The following is a 21850-nucleotide window of genomic DNA, read 5'->3' on the forward strand; positions in this document are numbered from 1 at the left end:
TTCCGATCTACAGTTTATAGTGGGTGTGTTCATCTCCAGTTCTGAATAACCCACCTATGGTCAATAAAGTTGGAAAAAAAAACTTCTAATAAGACATCAAATGAGGCAACTGTTGGGTGGAGCTGCACTATTGAAAAACAGTTGTAGCAAACAAGATGTCAGTTTGTTTTAAAAATATTTAGAATTGACTAATATGATATTCTTTAGCAAAACAGAAGAAACGTCTTGTATTTACAAGATGTTTACTCTCCCTTTAAATCTAAAATAAATAAATATGGCAGGGTGACAATAGTGAGATTTTTTTTCCCCTTTAAAATAGTCCCTGCAAGTTAAAGAACAAAATTACACAACTTTTCAGAGTATGAAGAACAAAACCACAGAACAACAGCTGATAAAGTGCACATATTTGGTCATTTCATTTGCAATTTCAAAAACAAAAAAAAACAGAAACAAAAAAGAAACACAAAATAAAGCAATATATACACATACATTTTCCATTATTTTTTGGCAGTGCAGATCCTAAAATGCCCATAAGGGTTACTGCTGGTTCCGAGTACACTCCGCAGGTGTGAGTCATACACTGGATGGCACGTCATATATTGCACATAGAGACGAGGGGACAGCACAGAAAATAGCAAAGAACTACAAAGAAAAGACTATATAATGCCCACAAAGCACCACGGTTATGTCTGCTGCACAGGAGGGGAAAAACAAAAATGGTGAGGTCAGGTCAAAAGATGCAGCGGACATGAGCCCTCGGCTTGTAAAATGGATAATGTTGTAGCTCTTAAGGATTCCTTCACTGTTCTCCCTCAAAAAGTCACAGAAAGTCCAAAAGTCATTCAGAAGTCCATCGATCAGTGGTAGCACCAGCTAGCGAGGAACATCCAGTCTGAAGCCAATTGTAGACCATAAACCATGAATATCCTCTAGCCAAGAACCAGGCAGAAGTAGGCCAAGAACCAGGCAGAAGTAGCCCAACATATTTTGTAAAGCAGTGCTCAGATCTGCTCTTAGGGCAGAAGGCTGAAGTTTGCACAACCATTTCTACTCTCCAGTACATTACAAAAGCTGTAGTCTACACCCCCCACCACTAGGGGGTAGCATACACACAGCTGTCTAGTCACTAAGTGCATGATCTTTATCCATGAACCTCAAGCTCATTCTTGGAGACCAGAGTGAGTTGTAGAAATGGGCAGTGCTGATGATCTCCAGCTCTGGTTTGGTGGCTGCTGCTTGAAGACAAGTTGAAGAACAGAACTAGGAGGGTTCTGACTTCCCCAGAAGATGTTGGCATTTTCTCCTTAGCAGAGTGTGTCTGTGTTGAAGGATAATTGTGCCTGGGAAAGCAATAATACTCAAAGTTAGATGGCATCTGATTGTAGTTACACAGTTTATTCTATCAGCTGGAATATTGATACACAAAAGGATATAGATAGATTAGATGGGTAACATAGAAAGATTAGATAGATTAAATAGATTAGATAGCTATATTAGATAGATTAGATGGATAAAACCACTTTATATAGTAGCTCCCTATATATATATATGTGTGTGTGTGTGTGTATATATGTCTCTCCTACCCTTTCCTCTTCAAAGCTAATTAGTCCTTCATCGTCAGTTTCGAGATCCTCCGGCTCCTCCACAACCAGAGCCCGGAGCTCAGTAGGTGTTGTGGCAGGTCTGAATAGACTCCACACTCTTTCTAGTGGTGATGGTACAACTGACACAGGGGTGGCTTCTTGTTGCTCTAGGTTATCGCTTTGTTTCTTTGCAAAGTTCACGAAAACCTGGTTAGACGCATTAAGACGGCATTAAGATACAAAACGCACTAAAATAGTGACAGGGAAACCCAATTTATTTATTTCATAATTCAGATAGAGCATGCAATTTTAAGCAACTTTCTAATTTACTCCTATTATCAATTTTTCTTCGTTCTCTTGGTATCTTTATTTGAAAAGCGAGAATCTAAGATAAGGAGCCGGCTCATTTTTGGTTCGGCACCTGGGTAGCGCTTGCTGATTGGTAGCTAAATGTAGCCACCAATCAGCAAGCGCTACCCAGGGCGCGGAACCAAAAATGGGCCGAATCCTATGCTTACATTCCTGCTTTTTCAAAAAAAGAGAGCAAGAGAATGAAGAAAAATTTAAATTAGGAGTAAACTAGAAAGCTGCTTAGAATTGTTGATCCATCTGAATAATGATAGGGTTTAGTATCACTTTAAGAAACTCAATAAGGATGAATGTGCAGAAACACAAAGTAAACCAGTCCCAACGTGCTCCATACTCACATTATCCAGAGTTGTCTGACTGACTGAATAGTCTTCTATTCCGAGCACATCCACCACCTGCTCCATTTTACTGAACACCTGAGCTAAGGACACCTGCTCGGACTTCAGCTGGTACTGTACCTTGGTGTGGTGCTTCTCCTGTTAGGGAAAGGAGTCCGTTATTATCTTCTCAGTGAACACTCTTTTGTTCAGACACAGCATTGTCACAAGTTAGGGTTAAAGGGGCCATAGAGTCATGACTCATATAGTAGAGCAGAGAATGCCATTTGAAATATATTTCCAGTTTACATCTATTATACAATGTGCTTTATTTTCTTGGTATATTTTGAGAGAGAGAGAGTAAACCTAGGTAATCTCAGGAGCAGCAAAGCCCTACTGGGAGCTAGCTTGTGAGCCAATTGCAAGAAGCATATGTCTAGCCACCAACTACAAGCTAGCTCCCAGTAATTAATTGCTGCTTCTGAGCCGTGTAATATGTAATAGTGCTCTTGAACAATGGATACAAAGAGAACACATGCACATTTAATAATTGAAGTAAATTTGAATCATGAACGTTTCATTTTGACTTTACTGTCCCTTTAAACTATGGTACCAACAGACAGGTTATTACACATTTCACGACCCATAATGCACCAGTGGTGTCATACGATTGTTACTGCTTAATCAGAGACGAAATCACTTCCTATTAAATGGATATACAGCCATTAGTGATATTTTAGTATAATATTCTATGATTAAGACCTTGGTATAGGTACAAACAGCGTCACAATATTGGGGTCCTTCTATATATTTTAAATGTTTCTTTTATTAAGCTTTGAATTTTTTATTTAATCTGAGCTATTAAGTGCAAACTTTTTAAAAAGCTGTCAGTGTAAATGATCGGAAAGTTTGGGTTTCCATCTGAGTTCCTGGGATTGAAGTCAGAACCGAACATGCAAATATCCGGGTTTGGTGGGAAACAGCCACAGCCAAAAAGGTGACGATGTGCATTTACAGCAAACTGCACATATCTACAGTTATATCTCTCTTGCATATGTGTTTTTGTGTGGGAGTGTGTCTGAGTGTGGAAGTGTATCTGTGTTTGTCAGTGTCTTTGTCAGTGTCCATCTGTGTGTGTGAGTCTGTGTGTGAAAGTGTAAGTGTATTTGTGTGTAAGAGAGAGAATCTGTGTGCGTTAGTGTGTGATAGAATTAGCTTATTTGTGTGTGTGAGTTTGTGTGTGTGAAAGTGTGAGTGTATGTGAGAGTATGTATGCGTGTGTGAGAGTATGTGTGTCAGAGTATGTATGGGTGTGAGAGTATGTATGCGTGTGAGTGTGTTAGAGTATGTTTGTCTGAGAGTGTGTGTGAGAGTATGTATGGGTGTGAGTATGTATGGGTGTGAGAGTATGTATGGGTGTGTATGGGTGTGAGTGTGTGTGAGAGTAATGTGTGAAAGTATGTGTGTGAGAGTATGTGGTCAGAGTGTATGTGTGTGAGTTTGTGTGTAAGAGTATGTATGTGTGTGAGTGTGTGTGAGAGTATGTATGTATCTGTTCACACACACATACATTCACACACACTCACGTGTGTGTGAGTATGTATGTGTGTGGGTGTGTCTGTGTGAGTGTGTGTTAGTGTGAGTGAGTGTGTGTGCGAGTGAGTGTGTTAGTGTAAGTAAGTGTGTGTGTGTGAGAAAACATAATTTATGCTTACCTGATAAATTCCTTTCTTCTGTAGTGTGATCAGTCCACGGGTCATCATTACTTCTGGGATATTACTCCTCCCCAACAGGAAGTGCAAGAGGATTCACCCAGCAGAGCTGCATATAGCTCCTCCCCTCTACGTCACTCCCAGTCATTCGACCAAGGACCAACGAGAAAGGAAAAGCCAAGGGTGAAGTGGTGACTGGAGTATAAATTAAAAAATATTTACCTGCCTTAAAAACAGGGCGGGCCGTGGACTGATCACACTACAGAAGAAAGGAATTTATCAGGTAAGCATAAATTATGTTTTCTTCTGTTAAGTGTGATCAGTCCACGGGTCATCATTACTTCTGGGATACCAATACCAAAGCAAAAGTACACGGATGACGGGAGGGATAGGCAGGCTCTTTATACAGAAGGAACCACTGCCTGAAGAACCTTTCTCCCAAAAATAGCCTCCGATGAAGCAAAAGTGTCAAATTTGTAAAATTTGGAAAAAGTATGAAGCGAAGACCAAGTTGCAGCCTTGCAAATCTGTTCAACAGAGGCCTCATTCTTGAAGGCCCAAGTGGAAGCCACAGCTCTAGTAGAATGAGCTGTAATTCTTTCAGGAGGCTGCTGTCCAGCAGTCTCATAAGCTAAACGAATTATGCTACGAAGCCAAAAAGAAAGAGAGGTAGCGGAAGCTTTTTGACCTCTCCTCTGCCCAGAGTAAATGACAAACAGAGAAGACGTTTGTCGAAATTCCTTAGTTGCCTGTAAGTAAAATTTTAGAGCACGGACTACATCCAGGTTGTGCAGTAGACGTTCCTTCTTTGAAGAAGGATTTGGGCATAAAGAAGGAACAACAATCTCTTGATTGATATTCCTGTTAGTAACTACCTTAGGTAAGAACCCAGGTTTAGTACGCAGGACTACCTTATCCGAATGAAAAATCAAATAAGGAGAATCACAATGTAAGGCTGATAATTCAGAGACTCTTCGAGCCGAGGAAATAGCCATTAAAAATAGAACTTTCCAAGATAACAACTTTATATCAATGGAATGAAGGGGTTCAAACGGAACGCCCTGTAAAACATTAAGAACAAGGTTTAAACTCCATGGTGGAGCAACAGTTTTAAACACAGGCTTAATTCTGGCTAAAGCCTGACAAAAAGCCTGGACGTCAGGAACTTCTGACAGACGTTTGTGTAACAGAATGGACAGAGCTGAGATCTGTCCCTTTAATGAACTAGCAGATAAACCCTTTTCTAAACCTTCTTGTAGAAAAGACAATATCCTAGGAATCCTAACCTTACTCCAAGAGTAACCTTTGGATTCACACCAATATAGGTATTTACGCCATATCTTATGGTAAATCTTTCTGGTAACAGGTTTCCTAGCCTGTATTAAGGTATCAATAACTGACTCAGAAAATCCACGTCTTGATAAAATCAAGCGTTCAATTTCCAAGCAGTCAGCTTCAGAGAAGTTAGATTTTGATGTTTGAAGGGACCCTGTATCAGAAGGTCCTGTTTCAGAGGTAGAGACCAAGGTGGACAGGATGACATGTCCACCAGGTCTGCATACCAAGTCCTGCGTGGCCACGCAGGTGCTATTAGAATCACTGATGCTCTCTCTTGTTTGATTCTGGCAATCAATCGAGGAAGCAACGGGAAGGGTGGAAACACGTAAGCCATCCTGAAGTCCCAAGGTGCTGTCAGAGCATCTATCAGGACTGCTCCTGGATCCCTGGATCTGGACCCGTAACGAGGAAGCTTGGCGTTCTGTCGAGACGCCATGAGATCTATCTCTGGTTTGCCCCAACGTTGAAGTATTTGGGCAAAGACCTCCGGATGAAGTTCCCACTCCCCCGGATGAAAAGTCTGACGACTTAAGAAATCCGCCTCCCAGTTCTCCACTCCCGGGATGTGGATTGCTGACAGGTGGCAAGAGTGAGACTCTGCCCAGCAAATTATCTTTGATACTTCCATCATAGCTAGGGAGCTTCTTGTCCCTCCCTGATGGTTGATGTAAGCTACAGTCATGATGTTGTCCGACTGAAACCTGATGAACCCCCGAGTTGTCAACTGGGGCCAAGCCAGGAGGGCATTGAGAACTGCTCTCAATTCCAGAATGTTTATTGGCAGGAGACTCTCCTCCTGACTCCATTGTCCCTGAGCCTTCAGAGAATTCCAGACGGCACCCCAACCTAGAAGGCTGGCGTCTGTTGTTACAATTGTCCAGTCTGGTCTGCTGAATGGCATCCCCCTGGACAGATGTGGCCGAGAAAGCCACCATAGAAGAGAATTTCTGGTCTCTTGATCCAGATTCAGAGAAGGGGATAAGTCTGAGTAATCCCCATTCCACTGACTTAGCATGCACAGTTGCAGTGGTCTGAGGTGTAAGCGTGCAAAGGGTACTATGTCCATTGCCGCTACCATTAAGCCGATTACCTCCATGCATTGAGCCACTGACGGGTGTTGAATGGAATGAAGGGTGCGGCAAGCACTTTGAAGTCTTGTTAGCCTGTCCTCTGTCAGGTAAATCTTCATTTCTACAGAATCTATAAGAGTCCCCAGGAAGGGAACTCTTGTGAGTGGAACGAGTGAACTTTTCTTTTCGTTCACCTTCCATCCATGTGACCTTAGAAATGCCAGCACTAACTCTGTATGAGACTTGGCAGTTTGAAAGCTTGAAGCTTGTATCAGAATGTCGTCTAGGTATGGAGCTACCGAGATTCCCCGCGGTCTTAGTACCGCCAGAAGAGCACCCAGAACCTTTGTGAAGATTCTTGGAGCTGTAGCCAATCCGAATGGAAGAGCCACAAACTGGTAATGCCTGTCTAGGAAGGCAAACCTTAGGTACCGATAATGATCTTTGTGAATCGGTATGTGAAGGTAAGCATCTTTTAAATCTACAGTGGTCATGTATTGACCCTCTTGGATCATAGGTAAAATTGTCCGAATAGTCTCCATCTTGAACGATGGAACTCTTAGGAATTTGTTTAGGATCTTTAAGTCCAGGATTGGTCTGAAAGTTCCCTCTTTTTTGGGAACCACAAACAGATTTGAGTAAAACCCCTGTCCCTGTTCCGATCGTGGAACTGGATGGATTACTCCCATTAACAAGAGCTCTTGTACGCAGCGTAGAAACGCCTCTTTCTTTGTCTGGATTGTTGACAATCTTGACAGATGAAATCTCTCTCTTGGAGGAGAGTATTTGAAGTCCAGAAGGTATCCCTGAGATATTATCTCTAGCGCCCAGGGATCCTGAACATCTCTTGCCCAAGCCTGGGCGAAGAGAGAAAGTCTGCCCCCCACTAGATCCGATCCCGGATCGGGGGCCCTCAATTCATGCTGTTTTAGGGGCAGCAGCAGGTTTCCTAGTCTGCTTGCCCTTGTTCCAGGACTGGTTAGGTTTCCAGCCTTGTCTGTAGCGAGCAACAGCTCCTTCCTGTTTTGGTGCAGAGGAAGTTGATGCTGCTCCTGCTTTGAAATTACGAAAGGAACGAAAATTAGACTGTCTAGTCTTGGCTTTGGCTTTGTCCTGAGGCAGGGCATGGCCTTTACCTCCTGTAATGTCAGCGATAATCTCTTTCAACCCGGGCCCGAATAAGGTCTGCCCTTTGAAAGGTATATTAAGCAATTTAGACTTAGAAGTAACATCAGCTGACCAGGATTTTAGCCACAGCGCCCTGCGTGCCTGAATGGCGAATCCTGAATTCTTCGCCGTAAGTTTAGTAAGATGTACTACGGCCTCTGAAATGAATGAATTAGCTAGTTTAAGGACTCTAAGCCTGTCCGTAATGTCGTCCAGAGTAGCTGAACCAATGTTCTCTTCCAGAGACTCAATCCAGAATGCCGCTGCAGCCGTGATCGGCGCAATGCATGCAAGGGGTTGCAATATAAAACCTTGTTGAACAAACATTTTCTTAAGGTAACCCTCTAACTTTTTATCCATTGGATCTGAAAAAGCACAGCTATCCTCCACCGGGATAGTGGTACGCTTAGCTAAGGTAGAAACTGCTCCCTCCACCTTAGGGACCGTTTGCCATAAGTCCCTTGTGGTGGCGTCTATTGGAAACATTTTTCTAAATATCGGAGGGGGTGAGAACGGCACACCGGGTCTATCCCACTCCTTAGTAACAATTTCAGTAAGTCTCTTAGGTATAGGAAAAACCTCAGTACTCGTCGGTACCGCAAAATATTTATCCAACCTACACATTTTCTCTGGTATTGCAACTGTGTTACAATCATTCAGAGCCGCTAACACCTCCCCTAGTAATACACGGAGGTTTTCCAGTTTAAATTTAAAATTTGAAATATCTGAATCCAGTCTGTTTGGATCAGAACCGTCACCCACAGAATGAAGTTCTCCGTCCTCATGTTCTGCCACCTGTGACGCAGTGTCTGACATGGCCCTAATATTATCAGCGCACTCTGTTCTCACCCCAGAGTGATCACGCTTACCTCTTAGTTCTGGTAATTTAGCCAAAACCTCAGTCATAACAGTAGCCATATCCTGTAATGTGATTTGTAATGGCCGCCCAGACGTACTCGGCGCTACAATATCACGCACCTCCCTCTGAGCGGGAGATGTAGGTACTGACACGTGAGGCGAGTTAGTCGGCATAACTCTCCCCTCGTTGTTTGGTGAAATTTGTTCAATTTGTACAGATTGACTTTTATTTAAAGTAGCATCAATACAGTTAGTACATAAATTTCTATTGGGCTCCACTTTGGCATTGCAACAAATGACACAGGTATCATCCTCTGAATCAGACATGTTTAACACACTAGCAAATAAACTTGCAACTTGGAAATACAATTCAATTAGAATAATATTAAAATGTACTGTGCCTTTAAGAAGCACAGAAGATCTATGACAGTTGAAAATTAATAAATTGAAACAGTTATAGCCTCAATCCTTGTAAACAACACAACTTTAGCAAAGGTTTAATCCCATTAGCAAAGATAACAAATTCTGAAAGCAGGAAACAAATTACAGAATAAACGTTTTTTATCTCAGTCAAACTATAATTCTCACAGCTCTGCTGAGAGAAATTACCTCCCTCAAAATAAGTTTTGAAGACCCCTGAGCTCTGTAGAGATGAACCGGATCATGCAGGGAATACAATGAGTTGCTGACTGAAATATTTGATGCATAGAAAAAGCGCCAAAAAACGGCCCCTCCCCCTCACACACAGCAGTGAGGGAGAACAGAAACTGTCAGAAAAACAGATTAAGCAACTGCCAAGTGGAAAAATGGTGCCCAAACATTTATTCACACAGTACCTCAGCAAATGAAAACGATTTTACATTCCAGCAAAAACGTTAAACATAATCTCTAGTTATTAAACAGCTTTATGTATTTCTTACAGTGTAATTCTAGTGAAGTACCATTCCCCAGAATACTGAAGTGTAAAGTATACATACATGACATTATATCGGTATGGCAGGATTTTCTCATCAATTCCATTGTCAGAAAATAAAAACTGCTACATACCTCTATGCAGATTCATCTGCCCGCTGTCCCCTGATCTGAAGTTTACCTCACTCCTCAGATGGCCGAGAACAGCAATATGATCTTAACTACTCCGGCTAAAATCATAGCAAAACTCTGGTAGATTCTTCTTCAAACTCTGCCAGAGAGGTAATAACACACTCCGGTGCTATTTTAAAATAACAAACTTTTGATTGAAGATATAAAACTAAGTATAATCACCATAGTCCTCTCACACATCCTATCTAGTCGTTGGGTGCAAGAGAATGACTGGGAGTGACGTAGAGGGGAGGAGCTATATGCAGCTCTGCTGGGTGAATCCTCTTGCACTTCCTGTTGGGGAGGAGTAATATCCCAGAAGTAATGATGACCCGTGGACTGATCACACTTAACAGAAGAAATAGAGATTGTGTAAGAGTGTGAATATCTATGTGCCAGTTTGTGTTTATGTGCTATTATACATAGTGTGTATAAAACATTCTGCGGTGCTCTGCACGGCGCAAGAGTGTTTGGGTTTGGCCTGAACTAAAAGTGGCAAACCTAGTGAAAGTAAGACATATGACTGCCTAATGCGTTTGAATGCAGTTTTTCCCCCCACTTAATCATTATTATAAACATTATATGATTTTGTGCAATTTTAGAATTCACATTCAGCCAAATACTTTATTTCAATAATAAACACACTGGTGTTTATATTTATACCGGTTCAAAAAATGCGACAGAGCTATTTTACCTTTTTTTTTTTAATTTTATTTAAAAAAAACCCACAAAAAACACACACACACACAATGATTATGTCTATTAACATGTGAACTGACCATTGACAAAATTGGAATTCAGCCATCGCACAGATTAGTATAGTAGAAAGCTACTGGTTTTCCAGTATCTTTGCACTATATTAACCTGTGACCTGTTGATAACCAATAAATATCAAATGGATTGGAACAAAATTAGATTTAAAATCTCTGGGGGGAAATATACTTCTAATGCACTGGAATAGACCACATTAAATCTATGCTATGCACATAAGTAGCATTTGAAAAACACAACCCACTTGTACTTACTTTGAGTACGGCTTCTGGAAAGTTCCTGTTGAAGAACCGCACAACTTCCTTCACATTGACACCTGATTTTGTCCTCACGGTAATCATGTAGCCATCACCAAACCTGGGCAAAAATTTATAACGGGTGATCAATTTCTACCTAGAGCACTGTTTTTCAAACCTGTCAGGCCTCCCTAACAGGTCAGATTTTCAGGATTACCTTGGGTGAGATCAGGTAAAATAACCATGTTTACTAATAAGATGATTATGTCACCTGTGCTTCAGTTCAGATATCTTCAAAATGTGTCCTGTTAGGGAGGCCTGTGGACAGGTTTGAAAACCAGTGACCTAGAGCTATGGGCTCAAAACTTTGCAATCCATTCCTACCTATATTCATGGGTTCAAACCGTAAAATTATGCAAAATAAATCAAAATAAAAACATTGCTTGTCCGATTTACAGTATAAAATATTACAAAATAAACTTTAAATTGCTTAATCCATAACTCACAGTGCTGTTTTATCAACATTAGAAAGAAGTTAAAAAGAAACAATATATTTCTGGTAAAAAGTTTTGTAAATATTTCTTACAAATAAACTAAAAATAAAAATCTTAGCCGGTTAAACTATCACAGTTTGCACAGAACTGGTACTTACCAATAAAAGTCAGACTAGAACAAACACTATTTAGGACTATAGAGATATGTATATAGATAAAATGACCTTGAACTTTAAGGACCCTACTGACATATATACAAGTCCATATGGTTTTTGAAAAGAGCCAATCGGTTTCCCAAAGCATAGTCTTCATGCAGGGCACCAAAAAATGTTTTAAATAGTTAAAAAATGACCACAATGGTAGAAGGTTCTACAACTGATGCTTTCTCACCTGTTCTTTAAATGTTGAATGCTGCCCAGACATTTGAGGCGCCCATTTACCATAATAGCAAGCCTTGTACAAAGCGCTTCACATTCCTCCATGCTGAGGAAAGACAGACATTATCAATTAACTTACAAAATATATTAATGCTGAACAAAACACGTCCTTTTAAATGCATTTCTTCCCATAGTGCCCTTTAATTTGCCCACCTATGTGATGTCAGAACAACAGATCGTCCAGTCTTAATGACATCAAGAATAAGGTTCCATAGGAAACGTCTTGCTTTAGGATCCATCCCCGTTGTGGGTTCATCCTATGGTGAAGAAGAATCATTAAAACAAAAGTCCAAACTACAGATAAGAGCCCTTTCACTAGTCTTGTATATACAGTTGTCATCTATGAATATGGCTTAAGCCGAAACGCGTCAGTTGCTGGAGGCTGCCTTTGTTTTTAACCTGGATATTTTTGCTGTTCCATTTGAATGGATTAATCTTAGCTGCTAAGCCTCTTTATCGCTTTGTCTTCCATATACAGCTGCCTATCAGCCTAAAAAATGCAGTAGTGTCAGTGTATACCTACAGATATTCTTGCAATGTTACCCTAGACCTTGCACCTCTTCTAGAAGTGAATCCATGCAGTTACCATCATATCCATACAGCAATATCTTAACAAATGACCTTTGGACTTCCTACTAGGGTTGCCACCCATCACTTAAAATACAGAACACATACAGAACACAATACATGTTCCTCCCTGCACACCCTGCAGCATGTGTAACTTATAAGAGTCCAGGAAAACATGGCTGAGGTGGCAACCCTACTTCCTACACTTAATTTACATGACCTCTTAATGATACATGAATTAAAAAGGTTTTCCAAATTTTTTCAACATATACTAAAGATTTATTGTGACGGTTCCGAAACAACCAAAACAAAACCAGTAAATCTACCTCCTCAGACGTTAAAGAAAACAGCTAAACCCAGTGTTCTACCTACCTCTCTCCCCTAGGACAAGATGCTTAAATAGGCATCAAAATACCATTTATAAGCAACATACTATCCACCCCTGTGACAAAATTATACCCCTAAATCTATAAAGGCAATCATATACCAATGGTGGGTTTTAATATACAAACCAACGTATAATAATGATGTGGTCTGAATCATATAATAGAGCACAAAATGAATAGGTAATTGTAAACTACATATGTTGAGTAAGTCCCCAGATTGTGTTGACATGGAAAACTGAACATATATAAACACTCTCATTGGTTAATTTAGGACATGGAAATATAACAAATAAGGGACTACAGACTGAATAACAGTACCAGTCTGATGTAAATAAAATGGTAAAGGTAGTAACCATCAATGATGTATACAGGTTAAAGTTAAAGGGACAGTTTATCCAAAAACTCTCTCTCCTTTAATTTGTTCCCAATGATCCATTTTACCTGCTGGAGTGTATTAAATTGTTTACAAATAGCTCCTTAGCCTTTATATTGGCATTTATAATAGCAGTTTTAGCCTGTAGCATCCCTTCCTATACTGAAAATTTCTATACCTAGGTATAGGCTATTGAGGAACTATATAAACACAGCCAGCAGAAGAAATCACACGCCCAGTGGGAGGTGGAAGAGATAAAGCTCTAAAATCTTCATTTTCAATTGTTCTTTCTAAGTATTCTACCGAGACAGAGATAAGAAAGGGAATCATTTCAGTGATAAGATAACAAAATCTGATCTGTCAGCAAGCCAAGCCTATTTTAATGGGCTATGGTTTCAAAGAGCAAATCCAGTTACTTATTTTCCAAAAAGAAGTATATATGAGCAATTTCTCATACATTTTATACGCTGCAGCTGGTATAACAAGTCATGGAGAACAATTTCCGGAAAAACAATTATTATAATATATACACGACAGCATACACGTACACACCAACAAACACACAGCATGGATGACCTCATATTATGTCACATTACATCTGACTATACTTTGTGGTCACTCACCAGGAAGATGAAGGAGGGGTAGCCAATAAGAGCGATAGCCGTTGACAGCTTCCTTTTATTGCCACCACTGTAAGTCCCTGCTGGTTTGTCAGCATATTTTGTGAGTTCCAGCTTCTCTAGTGCCCATTTCACAACCTAACAGGCAAAAAAAAAAATCAAGTATGGAATGTGAGACCCCTTCCCCTTTACAGTAGTTATCAGACCCTCCAACTGCACACTTTATAGGAACATAAACAGCTGAATCCCCTACTAGTCACTACTATCCAGAAGGCCACCAAAGGAAACTGCAACACGTTGCTATACAATCCCCTACAGCCCTTTCTAGTAGCTAAGGGGTTAAAGTAATGACCTCAGAGACTATATACACCTTCATGTTTTCTTTTAAAGGGATATGAAACAGAATTTTTTTTCCCGTGATTCAGGCATGTGATTTTAAACAACTTTCTAATTTTCTTCTATTATCAATTTTTGTCCGTTCCCTTGGTATCTTTTGTTGAAAAGCAGGGATGTAAGCTTTGGAGCTGGCCCACTTCTGGAGCAGCATATGGCAGCAGTTTTACAAGAAAGATATTTGCAAGAGCACTAGATGCCTACCTAGGTATCTATTCAACAAAGAATATTATGGGAACAAAGCAAATTTGACAATAGAAGTAAATTAGAATATTTTTTTTAATGGTATGTTCTATCTGAATCACAAAAGAACATTTTTATATATCCCTTTAAGTTCAAAGAAACTGATGAGGTGGTATGTTAAAGGGACACTGAACCCAATTTTTTTCTTTCGTGATTCAGATAGGGCATGGAATTTTAAGCAACTTTATAATTTACTCCTATTAGCAATTTTTCTTCATTCTCTTGGTATCTTTATTTGAAAAGCAAGAATATAAGTTTAGATGCCAGCCCATTCTTGGTGAACAACCTGGGTTGTTCTTGCCGATTGGTGGATAAATTCACCCACCAATAAACAAGTGCTGTCCAGGGTCTGAACCAAAAATGGGCTGTCTCCTTAGATTAGATGCCTTCTTTTTCAAATAAAGATAGCAAGAGAACGAAGAAAATTTGAACATTTTAGGAGTAAATTAGAAAGTTGCTTAAAATTGCCTGCTCTATCTGAATCACAAAATAAAAAATTTGGGTTCAGTGTCCCTTTAAAGCCATTTTAAGTTCTTACCCTCTCCTCATCCTTCCACGGAATCCCTCGCAGGCGAGTGTACAGTTCAAGGTGCTCCTGCGCCGTCAGCTCATCAAACAGAGCATCGAACTGGGGACAGTAGCCAAGACTCTGCTGGACTTGGAGGAGCTCCTTCAAGATGCTGTTGAAATGACAGAGTAGATCAAATACTAAGTAACATCTCTAGATAAGAAAGTATGAGCGGATCATTCCAAGACAGTGAAGCTATTTTTAAGTAGTTGTCAGCATTTGTAAAAGATCCATTAAAGCTTTATTTTTCAAATTTGATAATATTGGACAGTAAAGTCATAATTAGACATTAATAGGGTGACCATATTGCTGCTTTAAAAAGGGACACATATGGAAAATACATATGTCAGGGCTGTTTAAAGAAATGTTTTGTATAAGAACCCTGACATATGTATTCTTCATATGTGTCCCTTCGTAAAGCGGCAATATGGTCAGCCTAGACATTCATGATTTAGACAGAGCATATCATTTTAAACAACTTTCCAATTTACTTCTATGATTTAATTTGCTTCCTTCTCTTTTTATCCTTTGCTGAAAGGTTTATCTAGGAAAGCTCAGGAGCAACAAAGAACCTGGGTTCTTGCTGCTGATTGATGGCTGCATTTTTATACCGATTGTCATTGGCTCACCCATGTGCTCAGTTAGAAACCAGTAGTGCATTGCTGCTCCTTCAACAAATGATATCAAGAGAATAAAGTTAAATTGATAATAGAAGTCAACTGGAAAGTTGTTTAAAATTATATGTTCTACCTAAGTCATATAAGAAAAATGTGGGGTTTAATGTCCCTTTAAGTGAAATAAAATCTGCATTTAAAAATAATATGTTTCATATCTTTTGTTTTGGCTGAGTATTTTTGCTACCATTTAAAGGGACATACTACTCAAAAAATGTGTCTGTCATGTATATGAAAGTGCAGCAGATACATTTTTTAATGCAATTTTTTTTTTTTTAACAAGTTTAAAGTGAAGGTAAACTTTGGTGAATGAGAGCCCGTTTTTAAAAAATACTATTAAAAACAGGGACACTTTCATTCATCAAAGTTTACAAAGCAGCCGTTTTGTTAAAACAAACTTACCCTTTTTTCTTTTCACAGCCAGAGCAGCTTCCCCCACATAGAGGTCCTCTATTCACACTTCAGCAATGAATAATCCTGCTTCCTCCAATCACAGCATGGCCTCAGGAAATGACTACCCTGGGGGAAAGCTGTGATTGGAGGAAGCAGGCTTAGTCATTGCTGAAGTGTGAATAGAGGATCTCTAGGTGAGGGAAGCTGCTCTGGCTGTGAAAAGAAAAAAAGGTAATTTTTTTAACAAAACGGCTACTTTGTAAACTTTGATGAATGAAAGTGCCCCTGTTTTTAATAGTATTTTTTAAAACAGGCTCTCATTTACCAAAGTTTACCTTCACTTTAACATAACACTAAAAGGTTAAGGTTAGTGCATTAGTGAGACTGAAAGGGACAAATCCCCTGGAAAAAGATGGTTTATTCCACTCAGTAATTAAAAATAATAAAAAAAATAAACTAATACATTTTTAAACATTCTCTTTTAGATGGCAAATAGACATTTTTTGACTAGCGTGTTCCTTTAAAGTCAACTTTTAAAGGAAACAGGAAACCTTTAAAGTCTACTTTTAAAGGAAACAGGAAACCTTTAAAGTCTACTTTTAAAGGAAACAGGAAACCCCAAAATTTTCTTTCAGGATTTGGATAGAACATGAAATTTTAAAAAACTTTCCAATTTACTTCCATGATCAAATTTGTTTCATTCTCTTATTATTTGCTAAAGGAACAGCATTGCACTACTGGCAGCAAGATAACCCATCTAGTCAACCAATCACAAGAGACAAATGTCTGCAAGCACCAATTAGCAGCAGCTCCCACTAGTGTAGGATATGTGTGTATTATTTTTTAACAAGGGATACCAAGAGAGCAAAGCACATTTGAAAATAGAAGTGAATTTCAAAGTGTCTTAAAATGATCTGCTCTATCAGAATCATGCAAGTTTAATTTTGACTTTTCTATCCCTTTAAAAATCCTTTGAAACCCCCTTAAATGTCTATTTCTTATAGCGTTTCCTTTGTTTTGTTAATGTGTTTGTTTGAATGGCGACTAGGGATGGGCGAATGTAGTGAAAGTGCAATTCGTTTGGTAGATGAAAAGTCCTGTGGACATTCGTTTTGGACAATCGAATGTTGATAAGAACCAAAATCCATTAAAATTCGGTAATCAAATGTTATTTCTGGTATTCTAATGTTACTTTAGTTTTCAAATGGTCATAATTAGTTTGAATATCCACATTAAAAATTTTGAATGTAACATTTAATTTAGCAAATACTATTCAGAAGTTCAATATTTGACGTCGTAGGGAATTTATTAAATTGATAAATAATAGATACATATATATTGATTAGAATGTTTCTATTTCGAATATTTTATAATATATGTTAGCATTAGAAATACTATTACATTAAAGGGACAGTCAATCCAAAAGACAGCAGAACCTCACTTAAATTCACAATTTTATTAAAGAGACAAGTGAAAAAACTGCAACCTTTCGGGGGTCAACCCCTTAATCATGCAACATGATGCATGATTAAGGGCTTGTCCCCCGTGCATGATTAAGAGGTTGACCCCTGAAAGGTTGCAGTTTTTTCACTTGTCTCTTTAATAAAATTGTGAATTTAAGCGAGGTGCTGCTGTCTTTTGGATTGAGTTTTGTTGGGGAGTTGGCCAGTGGCTCCAGAGAGCTTGCACCCCTCACACACTACAGCTGCTGGACCAATAGAGTGGTGTTGGATTAAAGGGACAGTCAACACCAAAATTGTTATTGTTTAAAAAGATAGATAACGCCTTCACTACCCATTCCTCAGCTTTGCACAACCAACATTGTTATTTCTACCCGTTTCTAAGCCACTACAAGCAGCCTCTTATCACATACTTTTTATTAGCTTTTCACAACAGGAGATGCTAGTTCGTGTGAGCCATATAGATAACATTGTGCTCATTCCCGTGGGTTGTGCACAACACAGCACTAATTGGCTTAAATGCAAGTCAATAGATAATAAATAAAAAGTCACGTGATCAGGGGGTTGTCAGAAGAGGCTTAGATACAAGGTAATCACAGAGGTAAAAAGTATATTAATATAACAGGGTTGGTTATGCAAAACTGGGGAATAGGTAATAAAGGGATTATCTATCTTTATTGACTGTCCCTTTAAACCAAAACAATGTTAGCATATTGTACAAACATTCAAAATTTAAAAAGGACGAATAAATGTTAAAAATTTGTTTCATTGTTCGAATGATGAAAAACAGTCGCCCATCCCTAATGGCAACTCATCTATTGGATTGTGAATGGCTTAACAGAAAGAAGCAACAAAATCAACTGGTCAACTGAAAATGAAAAATTAATTGCAAAGGATTCTAAGTCTAACCTTACAAGGTTCTTTAAGTACATAAATAGCAAAAAATATAAGAAGGACAATATAGGTACATTAAAAGGGTAGCATGATAAATAATGACAGGGAGAAGGCTGAGGTACTGAACCAGTTTTTTTCTTCAGTATACACAAGAGAGGAACCATTGAATGATACTTTGGAACAAATAGAACATGCCAGTCCATACCATTAACTGGGTTATGTTTAGAGGATATCAGGAAAAAAACTGGATAATATTAAGGTAAATAAAACTCCAGGCCCAGATGGAATACACCCAAGGGTGTTAATGGAATTTAGCACTGTTATAGACAAACCTCTACTGTTAATTTTTCAAAACTCATTATCCTCAGGCATACCCCAGGATTGGCATAAAGCGGATGTGGTGCAAAAGGGAAGCAGGGATGATCCAGGAAGCTATAGACCAGTTAGTCTGACATCAATAGTGGGGAAGATATTTGAAGGGATTATAAGGGATTATATTGATGAACATATTCGTGTAAACAAGATTATGATTTCTAATCAGCATGGTTTTAGGAGAAATAGATCATGTCAAACTAATCTAATTAGATTCTAAGAGGAAGTAAGTAAAAATATAGATAAAGGGGAATCAGTTGATGTGATATACTTAGATTTTGCAAAGGCATTTGATACACTGCCACATGAGAGATTAATGCACAAAATTAAGGGACTGGGAATAGCTGAAAATGTTAGCTCATGGATAAATAACTGGATAAAAGATAGGGAGCAATGAGTAGTAGTGAATGGATCATACTCCGATTGGACAAAGGTAATCAGTGGAGTCCCCCAGGGATCAGTACTGGGCCCTGTTCTTTTTAATATTTTTATAAATGACTTGGAGCAAGGATTAAATAGCGACATCTCTATTTTTGCAGATGATACTAAGTTAAAGGGCCACTCAACCAAAAATCTTTCTTTCATGATTCAGATAGAGAATAGAAATTTAAACAACATTACAATTTACTTCCATTATTTATTTTGCTTCATTTTTTAAATATCCTTATTTGAAGAAAAAGCAATGCACATGGTGAGCCAATCACACAATGCTTCTATGTGCGGCAACCAATCAGCAGCTAGTGAGCATATCTAGATATGCTTTTCATCAAAGAATATCAAGAGAATAAAACAAATTAGATAATATAAGTAAATTGGAAAGATGTTTAACATTGCATTCTCTTTCTAAATTATAAAAGAAAAAATGTGGGTGGCATGCCCCTTTAAGTAAGGTCATAAGGTCAGAGCAGAATGAACTTTCATTACAAAGGGATCTGCAAAAATTAGAAGTATGGGCAAGTAAATGGAAAATGAGATTTAATACGGAAAAATGCAAGGTTCTACATTTTGGAAGTAAAAATAATCAGGCAACATATTTTTTTAAATGGGACAAGACTTAGCCAAACAGAGGAGGAAAGGGATTTGGGAGTAGTAATAGATAACAAGCTAAAGATGGGTGCACAATGCAGGGCAGCGGCTTCAAAGGCTAATAAGATACTAGCATGTATTAAAAGAGGCATTGATTCAAGGGAGGAAAGCATAATTCTGTCACTATATAAAGCCCTGGTAAGACCTCACCTTGAGTTTGGAGTGCAGTTCTGGGGACCGATCGCAAAAAAAAGATATTGCAGAACTAGAAAAAGTTCAGAGAAGGGCCACAAAGCTAATAAGGGGATTGGAGAATTTAACCTATAAGGAGGGGCTAGCTACCTTTAGAAAAAAGGCGCTTGAGAGGTGACATGATTACTTTATATAAATATATTCAAGGCCCATATACAGAGATGGCAGAAGCTCTGTTTATTCCAAGAAAATTGTTTCTCACAAAAGGTCACAATTTAAGGTTGGAGGAAAGGAGATTTAATCTCCTGCAACGGAAATGGTTTTTCACTGTAAGAGCAATAAAATTGTGGAACTCATTACCAAAGGAGGTAGTGAATGCCAATACACTAGATACATTTTAAAATAGTCTGGATACATTTCTGTATATAAACAAAATTCATGGATATGATTGCTAGTATTAAATGAGTCCCCTTTTAGTGGGGTTATTTAAGCTTAACTGGAGCTTTTGTAAGTATTTTAGATTTGTATAGGTTGAACTCGATGGACATCAAACTTTTTTCAACCTTATCTACTACGTTACTATGTTACATGAATTCTAATGGAGAGAAATGGTGCCACGGTTAGGTGCATGACAAGGTTAGTCTTTCAGTGAACTGTTAAAAGGGCAGTAATTAGACATAATTAGACAATCATGATTTAGACAGAACATACAATTTTAAACAACTTTCCAATTTACTTATATTATTTAATGTGCTTCCATCCCTTGTTATCCTTTGCAGAAAGGTTTATCTAGGAAAGCTCAGGAGCAGCAAAGAACCTAGGTTCTAGCTGCTGATTGGTGACTGCCTACATACCGATTGTCATTGGCTGACCCATGTGTTCAGTTACAAATCACCAGTAGTGCATTGCTGCTCCTTCAACAAATGATACCAAGAGAATGAAGCAAATTTGATAATATAAGTAAACTGGAAAGTTGTTTAAATTGTATGTTCTACCTAAATCATGAAAGAAAAATGTTGGGTTTCATATCCCTTTAAGGTGAGGTAGTTACTCGGTCATGAGGAGCCTTCTAGTAAATTTACGAAGATGCACATTGCTCACAATTCTCATTCAAGACAATCTAAATGATACCTGTGGCCGTTGATGAACGCTTCTCCTCCCGTGGTGCTTTCATCCCCAGTTAGCATTTTAAAGGTGGTCGTTTTCCCAGCTCCATTCACACCCAGAAGCCCAAAACATTCTCCTGGTCGGACTCCAGCACACAGACGATCCACAGCCAAGATACGACCCATCTTGCGAGATTTGTACACCTGGGTATGAATGAAGGAAGTTTTAAATCTCTGGAAAACCCTGTGCAAAAAGCGTCCCCCCCCCCAAATATTGTAATACTGAGCCTCAAATAAATGATGGTTGTCTAACCTTGGTTAAATTATCAATCTTCAGCATATCATTATCAGCACCTCCTCGTAAAACCCTCTGTCTTTCATTTGCCACATCTATGTCGTCATCCTCTATCGGTTTGTTGGAAATTGGAAGTCGCCTGTAGGAGAGGAAGAAGATACACTAGTAAAGGGTCTTCTTGCTCACTGATTAGAAATGTAATTATCCTATCAGTTTTGATCTTGCAACCTAACCAGTTATATTTTCCAACAAGATGCAACCTAACAGCAGATGAAGAACTTGGTCATAAATTGTCCATAAATATATATACTGTAATATAATGTAGTATAATATACACAGGGCAGAGAATGCAGCAGTTAAAGGGACAGTAAATACCTTGAGATTTATATAAAATATTTAGCAATGCATAATGAAACATCTTTGCAATATATTTTTATTATTTATTTAGTCCCCTTTTCATGTAATTTAGCTCTAAACATTGAGCAATTTCTAACTCTCAGACCTTATAAAGCAGGGGTCGCCAACCTTTCGGACCTCAGGGACCACTAAACTCACAATTTTGAATCCTGTGGACCACTAACATAATAATAATTGTTATATATATATATATATATATATATATATATATTATATATATATGTATTTATTGTGTGTGTATATATATATATATATATATATATATATATACACACATACACAAACACACACATACTGTACATAACTAGTATAACCATAGCTAAGTTTACATTATGTATATATTTACATGTTTAAGAATTATTTTTTGGAATTAACTAACTGAATGACAAAACTGAGAGAATACTTCCTAATGAGTAGGGAGATTGTAATTTAACTC

At 38.5% G+C, this 21850-nt stretch overlaps 1 protein-coding gene across 1 annotated transcript in view; it reads right to left on the reverse strand.

The window, feature by feature from the left end:
• Positions 1-392: 392 nt before the first annotated feature.
• Positions 393-21850, reverse strand: part of ABCA2 (ATP binding cassette subfamily A member 2) — a 312411-nt gene continuing 290953 nt past the window's right edge. Inside the window, 10 exon segments of the mRNA XM_053695443.1 lie at positions 393-1340; positions 1584-1790; positions 2291-2428; positions 10523-10625; positions 11389-11481; positions 11589-11692; positions 13385-13519; positions 14556-14697; positions 20728-20906; positions 21016-21136. Coding sequence (XP_053551418.1) covers positions 1305-1340; positions 1584-1790; positions 2291-2428; positions 10523-10625; positions 11389-11481; positions 11589-11692; positions 13385-13519; positions 14556-14697; positions 20728-20906; positions 21016-21136 — 1258 coding nt within the window. The 3' untranslated portion in view covers positions 393-1304.

The sequence above is a fragment of the Bombina bombina genome, chromosome 12, assembly GCF_027579735.1.
Source record: "Bombina bombina isolate aBomBom1 chromosome 12, aBomBom1.pri, whole genome shotgun sequence".
NCBI lineage: Eukaryota > Metazoa > Chordata > Amphibia > Anura > Bombinatoridae > Bombina > Bombina bombina.